Below are 14,160 nucleotides of genomic sequence, written 5' to 3'. Positions count from 1 at the left end.
CAAGAACAGAGGAATAATCGAGACAATTTGCCAGCTTGCTGTTAATCTCATGCAAGTTAGCTCAAGCAGCGAAGTGTTTTGTCTCAATGACTGATTTTGCTTACGCAACTAGTGTAACATTTTTACAATTATGTACAAGCAACTCAATCGTTTAAACCCTAGGCAATAACAATTACAAGAATTCATCAGTGACAGAAGGAATTAGCAATTTGCTAAGTGTGTAATAATATGTATTGCTAGGCTGCAGAATAATTTGATCTCAAACCAGCAGCGGGTGAGAGATCTGAGTCTCTAATGGTTACAACAGATCAATTTGTGAACTGTGTCATTCTTGGCAGTTATTTGCCAGGAATGAGAACAATCTCATCTGTCTGTGCCCTACACAGCAAAGTGTCCACCCACACAACTGTTTACATTTACTCCCTGATTCAAACTCTTCTCAGGACAGTGGGGGCGTGTACTCACTGTCCCTAAATGACATGTCTGGGACTTAACATGGGTTTGGCATCAACTGTGGCCAAAGCCAACTTTTGGCTTGCACCAAATCGTGGTGACTAAAATTACATAGTTACTCAAATGACTTAACTCAACAATGCAACTTTACATAAATAAATACAGATTTTTACCTCAAGGTACCCCGCCGAATTGTTCTCCTTCCCCACCCCCTCACTGGCCTGCCCTCACATTGCACACAATAAACACCAACACTAATCAGAGGTCATAATAGGACCAGGCCAGTACTTGAACAGATTATTTTGTGTTAGTTTTATTCACTCTACAATCAATGCTCAGCTCTGAGTGTGTTTAATGAGAAGAGAAAAGAGGACCAGTATCACTTGTTGATTGGTGCAGAGAAATGTGCCTCCATGCAGTGGTGCTTCCAAGGGGGGCCAGGTGGGGCCATCTTGATAGATCATGGGTTATAATGTATTTTTCTGACCATTTTATGGCTTAGGTGCATTACACAAGCCTGAACTGAAAGAATGTTAATAACTAAATGACTGTTAAGGTGTGGGGAAACACCCTAACCCTAACCCTGGAGTAAACACTGATCTCTTCCATCCTAGCTGTAAAGCCTATGGGTGGTACTGTTAACCAGGAAGCAGACACTGCTTTCTTCTTGCAAAGTCTGTGTTGTGCACTTGCTGAAACCACTGCAGCTATGTGACTCCCTTAATAATACACTTCACATTTCTCAACCTGATCAGATTTTGTCGATCAAAATATGTGAGCTGTTTGTTGAGATGAAGGAAAAAGTATTTGTCTAAAATGTTGCGAATTATTACTTTTCAATGTTCCTGTAGAAAACAATCAACTGGTGGTGTTATATCAAATCTGACAAAGTGCGTCTTATCCCTGAAATCGCAGCCGGAATACCTAAGTGGCCAGTATGTGTTTTTATTTTTCTCTTTTCAAACAAAAGAACAGCTGCTCGTAGGTATATTGGTAAATGTAACGATTGCGTACTGGGATGCTCAGTCATCAGTCTCTTCATCTATCTGTTCAACTGTGCATCCTCATTATTTTCTTTGCCTGCAGGCTTCACAGGGTTGTTGTTGATGCCCAGCAGGATTTTCCGCCTGTCTGGCCTGCTGTGCACACATGTGGCAAGCCATCCAGGTTTTTTTTTTAAGGACACACACACACACACACACACACACACACCACCCTGTACAACCCTTTAGCCTGATCTCACAATCCTTTCCTACTTGTGAGCACAGACACACATACACACACGCACAAACACGCACAAACACGCACACACAGCACACTCTCTGTCTCTCTCCTGCTCCCCTCTACGCTCTCTTTGCCACCCGTCCACTGCACACAAGCCCAGAGCATGCTGGGAGAATTAATGGTCCGAGTGGAGAGAGTTGGCGGGTGGTTGAGTAGAGGGGAGGAAGGGGAGTCTGCCTGAGTTAGGTTAAAGGAGGAAAAGTTATGAAGCAGCTCAGAAATATGACTTTGGTCTCTGCTTCCATCTTAAAGTCTGTAAAGGTCTTTTGGTGTAAACCTAACATGGTTGTCACTGTTCTCTGCGTTACACAATCTGGAGGTTCCCCAAGTCGGTATGTTGTTTATTTTTTCATTTCAGATAGCTGATCAGATGTGGGTGGATTTCACCCAGCTGTCTGTGAAACCTTCAATGTAACCTTCCTCAACTGTAACCTACATTTAAGGAGCTGCAACCCACACACATATATTTGAGTTTTAGTGTCTCCTGGTCGCCTCAGTGCTGCTTTAGAGGGTTTTCTGCTTTGAACAGAACTTACCGTTACATAATCTGATCAATTTGAAGCGTGTAGAGTCATTTTTAACTTGTTTACTAAATTTAACAAAATAAGCGAAGCACAAACGTTTTGTTGGCTATTCCGAGCTTTCAACTGCATCTTACTAAAGCAGACCACATCAGGCCTCTGCAAACCAAAACCACAAGCCCACATTCACACTTTTACTGGACAGCTACATTAACACCCTGCTGTGGGTTGGGCGTGCCCACTCACCAGCTGAGTGGGATCACTGGTGGGGCCACTTTGATTTGAATCACTCCAAGTTAGAGGATGAGTCGTGATTTCAAGTCGGCACATTGAGGAGCCGTCATCAGACAATCACAGGGCAATTGTTCTTCATTCTCAAACTGAATCTTGGCTTTAACTTCAAACTGATTTAGTAAAAAATCGAACGGCAGGTTCTGTGTGACCCTGCATGTGGCCGTACAGGGAAGGACAAAATAAATGGTGAATACAATTAAATACATAAATGGGATTTTTCAGCCACCTGTCGTCCGAATAATAGCCTCAATCGTCACACTGTGTATATTTTTTTCTCTGAAAGAGCGAAATGCAATCCTCTTAAAGGTCCAGAAGTGTTTCTTGGGGCTCTGTTGATTAAAGTCATGCCTTTATCCTGCTGCTGGAATCACTCTTGTGGTTTTCTGGCAGTGTGTTAGGAGCCATTATAATCTTGAAGGTGCTCTTGGTTTTGTGAAATGGCCCGGTGCTCCCTGGGTTCTGAACTCCCATGCAGTGCAATCAGCCGACCAAATGAGTCACTGCACAGAGCTTCTACCAGTTAGTTCTGTCCACAAGGTTTTACAGAAAGTATGCCTTCCACTAAATTCAGACCACTTTGTAGCTGTAACACATGGATATAAACAACATAGGTTTTAAATATTAAAGAAAGTTTAATCTGGATATAATGTTTTCAGTCAGTTATTTTGTGTTTTGGTGCAAAAAACTGAATGTAAAAAATGTCTCTTTATTAGAAAACTCATACAGGATACCTTTAATTAACTTCATTGACTACATTCTGACTGTTGATCTCATTCACATTAAACATGACTTCGATATTCCAGTTTACATGTTATGTCACACAGCATTGTCTAATTCTGATTCACATCAACATTACATCCTGCTACTTGTTCACACTTGAATTCAGGACGTCTGTCGTCAAGCGGTAGCAAACTGTCAAAATGTCAATGTCCCAAAATGCTGTGAAAACTCCAACAGGATGTTAGAATGCATTTCAGACGTAAACATATCTACATAATGCGACTAAGGTACAGGTCTTACTTTGATTATTGATTATTCTGAGAATGACCATTGGGTTTGGATCATTTAGAATGTGCTTTTCATTTCAGTGTCTTATTTAGACTATTGTACTAATCTATTTTATCAATCAGGTTTATATCACATCTTTGGTACATTCAAATGTGTCTAGTGTTTTATGCATTGAAATCTATTATTTGGACGGTACCATTTTTGGTGTTTTGAATCTTATAATGGCTTTTATTGGTAAAATATAATGCTTATTATGATTGGTCTGAAGTCTCCCCTCCTCTTGTCCAGGCTCTCCAGGTCTGCAGGTGCAGTTCAGAGTAGATGATGGTTTCCTGAGGCCAGGAGAGAAGCGCTGGTTCCTTCGCTACCTGGCCCTCCAAACCATGCACATCGACATCTGGGACAGCGACTCACTGCTCCTCATAGGATCTACTGCCATCGAGCTTAAGGTGAAAGACTCAGGTTGAATCAGGTATCAAGTGTGAAAGTGATAAGTGAATGTTAACCTACAACATGAACTCCAATTTAACAGACTTAAAGTCATTTGAAATTTGACCTGAATTTCCAGAGTAAAGCATTTAAAGAAGAGAAATAAACCACACAGTTTGTTTTTTCCCAGGCATTGTCAACTCAACTCATGACGCACCTTTATCTTGATGCGGCTGTCGTGGCTTCATGCAGCATTTGGAGATTGTTTTATCATATTCTGTAGCGGGAGCCTGGCATTGCTACATTGCTGCTGATAATAAAGTGACAAATACAATGTTTTGTAGAAACCAGCTTTTCTCAAATCACAGCAACAGACACTGTTTCTCACTGTTTGTTACTCAGAGCAAAAATTGTCTCGTTCTTTTTCTTTTTTTTAAAAGTAAATTGGGTGGCTATTCAACAACATAAGTCTGTTTAGGACAAATAAATCACTCCTATTTGCTTTTTGTGGATTTGACCAAAGAGTGCTCAGCAACATTTCCTCCTATTTGAGCTTCAAAAGAAAAACTAACTGCAAATTAAGGCCTTTTTCTAATGTGGATCTTTTCAACTCAGCTATTTGTCATGCCAATCTGGAAATGGAATCGATTTGTCTCGTAACTTTGTAAAGCATTTAATGAGAAGAACCAAGGAGCCTCATCAGTACATTTTGCACTCAGTGCATCCTATGTCTTATTCTCACGCCCTATCTTTCCTCTCCAGTATATGTTGCGTCAGGGTAAGTCAGCAGTGCAGGCGCTTCACGAGGTGGAGGTGCTGACCACAGATTATGTGGGAGACGACGCCCTGCTGATGAGTGCGAGTCTGGGCCAACACTCAGCCTCCAGCCCCATGACCATCCGCACCATTGTCAGGGGCCGTCTGCACATACGCACAGGCAACACTGGTGAGTACAGGAAGAATTGTTTACAATGAATAGAATCAAGGGAAAGTCCCCAGAGTTATCCTCAGGGGCTGTGAGTAGCTGCAGCAGATTCAATTTCCGTCCTTGGAATAATTTGTCTAGACAGATGAAATCAACACAAAAACATCCCACTAAATGATGTCCTCTTATTAGCAGAGATGTTCGGATACCAACATTCCCTTTCTGAAACGTATATAACATATTTAAACTGGTGATTTCTACTGACGCTGTGTAGACGTGATTGTTATTATCATTGATGTATGAATTCCACTGACCAGCCAGATAGTAGGCTTATGTGTGCTGCTTCCCTGCGGTGGAGATACTGATGGATCACACATGCTATATCTTATACTGCTCCCATTGGGAAAGCATACAGGGTTTAGACTGCATGCATGAGACGAGGGCTGTTGTCAAGAGCTGGGTAGTTCTTGTTCCCAAAACAAGAAAGGTAAATGTAGAGAAAGTTTGTTTTAGCTTTCAAGAAGATGCTCTAGTTCCAATATCACCTTAATCTCCTCTGAAATAATTGCAGGAGAGTTTTATATTCAGGTCATATATCCATTTGGAGCCTCAGATTACAATGTAATGTTGTCTGTTTGCTTTTATTGAAGTGTAGAGGTGGGAAATGACATTGAATCCCCAGGGTGGATGCTGCTGCTGCTCATGCTGCTGCTGCTGCTGCTGCTGTTGAAATATTCCATTTTCTGGAGGTGTGCAGGCTTCCCAAAGAAAACACAGCGCCAAAGCGAAATATCTCAATGGGATAGTTCCTCTCCATCGAGCAACATTCCTTTCCTCTTCCCCTCCACTCATCCAATTTGGGCCTGGTGTTTCCCCCATGGCGTGATGGCTGCTGATGATCGCTTCTTCACCATTAATCAACTGTTGAAATGATACCCCCCCTCCATCATAAACAATGCATCATTCTCTGGGCCTCAGAAACTCTGCAGAGTCCCATTGTTAGGGCTAAATATGCCAGCACTTTCTCATTGCGCTTATCACTCGCAGCAGGTTGAGTGCACAGTGGGTTATTTGGTGTGCTGGGGACGGAGAGGGGAGGGTTTTGTCTGGCATGTAAATTCCAATCAAAGCTCAGATATCCATCAGGCGGCCTGGCCTACAGTCAGAATCAATTTAGGGCAAGAGACTCGCAACCTCATTTCTTTGTTTCTGCCTCCATCTGTCCCTGCCTGTCTCACTTTCAAACTTCTCTCTTCATTCTTTATCAGTGTCGTGCTGTTGTCTCACATTCATCCATTTACCTCTTACCTTTCCCTCCCACACTCTGTCTACCACCCTCTGTCCTTTTGTTCCATGCTCTCTCCACCTTTATGTCCACTGTGTTTCTCGAGTTTCATTAAGCCATAATTAATTAGCACTCCCATTCGGTGGTTTTAAGGATTTGACACACTAATGCCTACTGTGCGCTGGAGAATGTTGTATGAAGACTGTGGCAGACCTTTGATGGGAAGGACAAACACAGACACACACTTACACACACAAGCGTGTGTGGATATCAAATCACTCACACACGCCAAGAAGGCATGCAATCATGCATACACCCAGACTTATAGATAGGCAGGTGTAGCAGAGCGTGGACAGCTTTTGTGAGGCAGGATGGCAGAAATGAGAGGAAGACAGGTATAGTCTTTCACCAATATCACATGAGAACCCTATAACTCCCATTTTTTGATTTTCAAATTTGGTTCAGTAAACCTGCTATTGATTATTGATATATACTGTCTCTCAGACATGACAAACAGTCATGCAAATAAAAGTATGGATGGACGTCAGATGGAGAGACAGGAAAGGATGGATGACTTAAAAGTTACAATATGGAAGAAGAAAAAACAAAAGAAACGATTATAGATTTTAGGATGAGGCTGTGGAATTGATTCAGAAACCATATGACAGATGAATTGATATTTTTATCCAGAGATAGTTTCAATACTAAAGAAATATTTGTTGCGTGTAGTTTGATGGCAGAGTGGGAATGCAAATTGAGATTAACCTTATTTTTTTATGGAATATCTTCATCAAAGCTGACGTTTGAAGATATTAAGCTATATTCATACATGTATTCATGTAAGTCATTAAACAAACTGGACTGATGAAATCTCCAACCCTTATTGCGCACATCAGTGTTTTAGTCTATTCATCTAGCATCTCCCCATTTATCATCTCTTCATCTATCTATCTATCTTTCTATCTATCTATCTATCTATCTATCTATCTATCTATCTATCACATTGTGGCTTCTCTAGGGTGGTATCACTGAGTGGTATAGAAAGTATGCACAGGCCAAGCAGAAAGACGAGGAGTGTGTCACATTATTGTGCTGATTTATTATTAGTCATGCATTGTTACATTATAACATTGCCTAGTTAAATGTGTCACAGATTCTTGAATTGTAGCCTATAATCATAATTAGATCCACCGCAGAAGTCCACCTCATTTATAATTATATCTTATCTACTTTTAAAAAAAGGCTCTTTGTTCCTGAACTGCTCTTTTTTTTAATTCAAAATTCAAAACTTCATGGTTACCTGCTGTTTTGATCCATTCATCATATGATATATATATATATATATATATATATATATATACAGCAGTGTAAGTATCAGTTCATTCACTCCTGTACTGCTCGGATTTCCTCTTCCCTAACAAAAATACTGTTTTCATTCACTAAATATTTACAGGCATTTTGATGTTGCATTTCTTTTTTTGAAATCCCTGTTAAGCTACCCTGCGCCTCACAGGGCATAATCCCTCCGATTCCTGATGCTTGGAACCGACTTGTGCAGAAAGTAACTTTGCAGCACTCAGAACAACAGCACAACATCAGGGATTGAAAACAGAGAGTTCAATGTGACTCACTGATGTGACTCCACTCTTGTTCTGATCACATGAGGTCTATGAGAATGTTGAATATTCTATATTTTTGTCCCAGACGAGCCATGGTGTTACATAGTCGCCCTATAAACAAAAAAGAAAATCAAAAATATGTATTAGTAATATAGTCATACGAACCATGCCATCATAATTCAGAAGCAGTGCAGTCCTCACTACATGCTACTCTCTCCCCTTTCTAATTTTATGTGTTTCAGTCATGCACGCCATTAATCATGTCCTTACGCCGCTCCGTTGGGACTTAATCAGAATTAGGCTTTATTGGAAAAAGTGAGTGGCACACCGTCATTTGGAACTGAAAACGAGTGAAAGACCAAATTATATCCTTTAATTATCACAAGGTGGGATTGACGAGTAATTCATTAATGGTAATGATATACACTGTCAGGCCTTTTCAAACACGCTGTGAAGCAGCTTTTATTATTAGCGTCGTAAAGGACAAAAGGAAGTGGCTTAATCAGAATTATAGAGAGTTGTGAAATCACGGATGGAACATTCAGGGCTCTGGAAGGAGGTGTTAAGGAGGCGACGCAGCGCTCCCACGCAGAGAGCAGGAGCAGACCAGCGCTGCACAATGTGACAACCTCCTGCTCGTCCTTTGATAGCGATACTCCACTGTTGGACTAAGAGGAGGGCTATGATTGATTTCATCTGCTAACTCCACATGAGCTCCGAGGCGAGCAGGAAGATGGAGGTGGGGGGGAGAGACACATTCAAGAGAGATGCTTAATGTTGTTCCCAAAAATAGAAATGAGAAAACAATGAATAATCTTTGTTATCTGTGGTGTCATGATGATGTAAAGCCCAAAGCTTTTACTGACGGCCCATGCTCTTGACTGATTAATAACGTGTTAATGATTAATATATACTGACTCTCTAAAACAAACATTCACATATACGTATAAATGGATGTCGGATGGATAGAAAGGAAAGGATGGATGGGAAAGAAGTTACAAAAAAAGAAAGAATCATTATAGATTTTAAGCTGAGGCTGTTGAATTGGTTCTCGTGTGCAGTTGCCCATACATCCATTTGAAGTCGCACCGCCAGCCACCTGGTAGCCTCCATTTTCCTTTTGGCCTGTTTTTGGTCTCTGCCAAAATCTCCACCAGCTAGAAACTGTTCTTGCCTCTCTGATGTTTGGCTGTGGGCAGTTAGCCTTAATTGTGTCTATCATATCTTTGTCTGGGTGAACTTTAAATTCCAACGATTGGGAACAACATTGATTAGAGCAGAGGTTGTGATTAAGGAAACATATACCGATGAATAAAAACAGACTATAAAGCTTCATAGAGCTGAAGGGAAACTTCAGGGTTTCGTGGTACATATCTGAAGGTTCATCTCTCCAAGTGAGCACGTTTTATGACACAACGTTGTTTGATCTATAGATTGATACTGATTTTGGCTGATATTAACTTTGAACTACTTAAATTTTTCCAAATGGATCCAATTTAATCCCTGAGCCAAGGCTACAATAGTTTATTCTGGCCCAACTCTATATTCAAGTTTCAAGAGTTTATTGTCGAATGCACAACAATAACATTAAGCAGTCGCTGGCAATGAAATGCTTGGGTCACAGGCTCTCTTATAGCAATACTCAGAATATTACAAGCAAAGAAAAATATTGAATAAAATAATGATATAAAATATCAGAAATGTAAAATAGAAAATAAAATATATATGTATCTAAATATATATATATATATATATACCTGAAAAAAAAAACAATAGTGCGATTATGTGCAGTAGTGCAAATATACGGTGCTGGTTATTTCAGATCCGAGGAGTTGATAGTAATAGCTACATTCAGATACATTGAGACAGTGAATAGTTTATTTTCAATTTGGGCACATGTTGGTAATATTTTCTAACCCTAACGGCAGAAAGGCTCATGTGTGACAGAAGGGGAAGCGTATTGATATTAAATTGTTTTGCTGACTTGTGTTTTCTCTCTCTCTCTCTCTCTCTCTCTCTCTCTCTCTCTCTCTCTCTCTCTCTCTCTCTCTCTCTCTCTCTCTCTCACTTTGCAGGCCTTTTTTTCCTCTTTCTTCACATATGCACACACACACTCTCTCTCTCACACACACACACACACACAATCGAAAAGCATGCATCTGCTTCAGCACTGTAGAGAAGACAGATTAGAACCATCTTCTCACTGCACACCGCTCCTCATCTGCAGCCGCCTGATAAGCCCTGGAGAGACTCACTGTTGCAGCAAGAGAAAGTAAAGAGATTCCTGCCCAGAGTTTCTACAGGTGGAACACAGTATCAGGGAAATTTACCTTACAATTAGTTGAGCTTGGTGACTTCCCCAAGGGGCATGTACACCATAGTATGTCTCACTCATTAAAAGCTCTTGCTGTTGGCGCATTAAGGCCTGACTCTACCAACCTTGCTTTTAGCCCCGAGGTGAGAGAGAATCAGCTTATTCTGAAAGGTCAGTGGCCTGGAACAGGGAAGCAGGAGAAATCGAATATTGCAGACTACTTTGAAATCCCCTTGGTGCTTGCTCCCATTTGTTCTGGGGGGCCAGTAAATCAGTGGGTTGTTGTGGCCTTAACCTCAAAAGCTGCCTGCCGAGCCAAGAGGGCGGGCAGGTGGGGTAGTGCCCGGCAGAGCTATTGTCATGCAACAAGAGGTAGTCGATCAATTTGATAGAGTTCGGCCCCTGGCATTTTGTCCACAATTACTCTCCTCAGCAGAGACAACACAGGGCGGCCAACGCTGTGCTGGGCTTTCTCTCTGCAACGCACACCAGGAGTATTCCCTTACTTCTCTGCCACCTGTCGTCATAATATACCAGTGTGACTCAGCATTTAGTGACAGATAATGTGACCAACAGCAAGTCATCCACGTCAACCTGGATAAGCACTGAAGTAGATGTTGTCTGATGAGCCTGATAATTGTTCCAGGGATAGTCAATTCATTAAAATGATGGAATGATTACATCACGGGGTCATAATTAGGCTTAACATCAGTCCACTTTCTTTATTGTGGGCACGTAGCGCAGGGTGTGTTTTTTGTCTTATCGCATCCCTGCAGACTTGTTGTACGATTCAATCCATCATCCAAACATTTCTCAACACAAAAGAAAGTACGCTGAAAAGCCCATAATGAGGTGCTGGGATGAGATCTCTATGGCTTTGTTATTGATTAGAGATGTTTATGTGACAGGACAAGTAATGTCTTCACCGTAATATTTGGGAAATATAACTCAAACAAATACATTCGGCTGAGCTGTGTGACCAGGGAAGGGTGATGGATGACGATTGGAACCCATTGGGACGGCAGACACCGCCGCCATTAATCTGCAGGGCCGCGCTGTCTGTGTCTGTTTGCACGGCAACACCAGCCCCCCCATTTCTCATTTAGCCGACGCCCATTATCAGGGTTGTTGATGAAGGAGTTTGCCTTTAAAAGATTTGGAGTGTACTTTTGGCTCGCCTTCTAAAACTCCTACGAGCTCACTGAGGTGTGAGTAAAGCCACTTAATTGCTACACTCACCATATTTCATGTGAAAGCACCCTGAATGAGGGGGGCCAGAGCCTCTCGGAAAATGCTCACACTTCTTAAGCTACAATTAACCACCTCAGTAGGGGTTTGTTGTGATACTCCAAAGCCTGGAAAGTAACAGGAGCCTCGGGAGCCTTGTGTCACAGTGCACTGTAATTCGAAAAGCCTTAAACTTTAGTTTTAATTGCTTCTTCTGTCGCCCGTTGTAAATCGTATCCAACGGATTTGGAGTGGGGACCTGAGGACACCTGTAAATTGCACAAAACACTTTTGACCTGTGGTATTTGAAAATGCTCTTGTGGTTGTGACTTTTTGATCAATTATCTGCCACACTTCCATTAGCAGCCACTTTGTGTGTGCAACATTGTAAGCAAGCCTCTCCCACAGCTACTGTATGGGCTCTACACAGGATGCATTACTGTTAACCCTAATATCAATATTAAAAGATGGATAATTTCCCGATTTAGGAACACAATTTGGAAACAAATCAGGCTGAAGGTGGGTCTGGTTGTAGAGAGGCAGTTTTGAAGCATGAGCCCAAACTCTCAAGTTTGCCATTTAGTTGATTACACCAAACTTCGGTGATTACAGACCTTATGCTGTGATGTAAAACTGAAGATGTATTAAAAGAAAAATGGACAGCCCTCACCTCCAGAAATAAGGGGAGCTGGTAGGAGCAGGGATCTGCATCCCTGATACTGAGAGGTCAGCCAAACCTGACAGAGGCCAGCACTAACCATCCATCAGCATGACACTCATCACGTTGCCAGCTCTCTGTGTCCAGACCTCTTTGGCAATTTAAGGCCTCTAATTAACTGCTGTAGGCTTGTCTCCATGTATTGATCTTGCTTCAAGTGTTCTCAGCCAGGGTTTAAGGGCTGGACAGGGCTGGACTGTCTTCACTTTGGCACTGACTACAATGAAAATGTATAATTTCACATTTGATTTCAAAGAGAACGTCAGCCTAAAAACTTATTTTTGGTCTGCTTGTTACTCCAAGATGTGGAAGACACCCAAGTCTCTCGAGCTACACAGAAGTGGTGTGTAAAAAGACTATTCACATTAATAAGCACATAATGGCAGATCAAACAACAAGCCATGTCAACGTTCCCCATTGGAACCCTGGGATTGGGGCCACTGGTTAGGCCTACCTTTGTCATTAGCATAAGGACACTGTAATCGAAAAATAAATCAGGGAATAGATAAATAATTGTGGAATTATATTTAAGACATTTCTTCAGACATTTCTGTTGTTATTAACATATATATTTATTTATTTCTGTATTAATTAATTTATTTCCTTTTTTATTTATTTATTTATCTCGTATTTATTTATACTTAAGTCATGTATGGTCCTCCATACATATTCCTCATCATCCTTCTTGAAACACAAGAGAACTCTAACAAATGCAACAAACTCAAAGTTGTTCTCGTGTATTATATGGAGATAATCGCTGGTTTTAAGGATTTCAATGTCTTTTTAACTGATCTGCAGTTCAGCGTTACTCTTTCCTGGGCCTGATTTTATAGTAACACTCCTCATACCCACCAACCAAAGTAACATAGAGTAAGAAGAGACATTCAGGGTGAGGGCTGGGAATGAAAAAGGTCTTATTCTCCCTACTCAAGAGTCAATTTACCATCAGATTAATTTTGAAGCTGCTATTTTTAGGTGAAACAGTTTCACTATGTGGTTTTTAAAGCTGGCTATACAAGGTGCTTGGCATTTAAACATAATGAGATGTAAAATTAAAACTGTATCTGTCTTCTACAGGGTGTCCAGTAGATCCCAACTTGAGGAGGGCAGGGGACGTGATGCCGTCTCCTTCCCACATCATCACACCTCGCCAAGTCACCAGTGGCTTCAGAGGAGGGAGCCTGTCGTCCAGAAACATCCTCCAACTCAACGGCAAGAACTTTATTCCACGGCCCACTGAATCCTGTCTGTTTGACGAACAAGCCAATTGACTCCGCTGTGCACGCCAGGCTATTCTTCACTTACCCTTCACTGTATTACTCAGCACGTGTGTGTGGGTACTTTACAGCATGGAATAATTACTGTCCTCCATTTGGGCAGTGACCATGCTCCTTCCACGATCAACTCAACCAGATCCATTTCACATTCTGCCTCTTGGCTGCACCACTGAACTGCTCAATTTTCAGCCTAATTGAGCTTTCAGGAGCTTCTTTGGTGGCTAGCCACAGTGCTGTTTGTGTTTTGTGTGTGTGTGTATGTGTGTATGTGCAGCTGTGCAGTTCAAGCAGAGGCAAACACACACACACACACACTAACACACAAATGCTGGGAAAACCAATTTTTTCCTCAATTAGACAAGCTGTCGCCAGTCAACTGGCGTGTATTCCTAAATTTGTCTTCAAATGTGCACTGAAACACGTGCGAGCACACACACACACACACACACGGATGGATCGGGTAAGAAAATGTGGTTGAAAACCAGCAGATAATTGCTCGTAATGATGTAAATAGTCTGGAATTACATTAGTCCCTGAGGAGAACATATAGAGTCCTTGTGTAATTACTTTACACAAATAATTGTTCATATCACACTACAAACATGTGTCTCTATCTATTCTGTAGAAAAATCATTAATTCATAGTTTGACTCCAAATGTGTTCACTGTTTGCTTTCTATCTTACATATATCAGCTTCCCCCCACCACTTCCTCCACCTCACCTACTCCCCTCTACTGACTTTTCTTTTGCACACTAAACTCCTCTCTCCTCTCTCCTCTCCATGACACTTAGGCATTTGTCTAACT

At 41.4% G+C, this 14,160-nt stretch overlaps 1 protein-coding gene across 1 annotated transcript in view; it reads left to right on the top strand.

Annotated features, from left to right (window-relative positions):
• Positions 1-14,160, top strand: part of nphp4 (nephronophthisis 4) — a 96,629-nt gene that overhangs the window by 56,996 nt on the left and 25,473 nt on the right. Inside the window, exons 9-11 of the mRNA XM_062392913.1 lie at positions 3,849-4,009; positions 4,752-4,935; positions 13,155-13,289. Coding sequence (XP_062248897.1) covers positions 3,849-4,009; positions 4,752-4,935; positions 13,155-13,289 — 480 coding nt within the window. The remainder of the gene's footprint in view (positions 1-3,848; positions 4,010-4,751; positions 4,936-13,154; positions 13,290-14,160) is intronic.

This window comes from Platichthys flesus, chromosome 7 (genome assembly GCF_949316205.1).
Source record: "Platichthys flesus chromosome 7, fPlaFle2.1, whole genome shotgun sequence".
Taxonomy (NCBI): Eukaryota; Metazoa; Chordata; class Actinopteri; order Pleuronectiformes; family Pleuronectidae; genus Platichthys; species Platichthys flesus.
The sequence above is the reverse complement of the archived record's forward strand: the minus strand, read 5'-3'. Positions and strand labels throughout refer to the sequence as shown.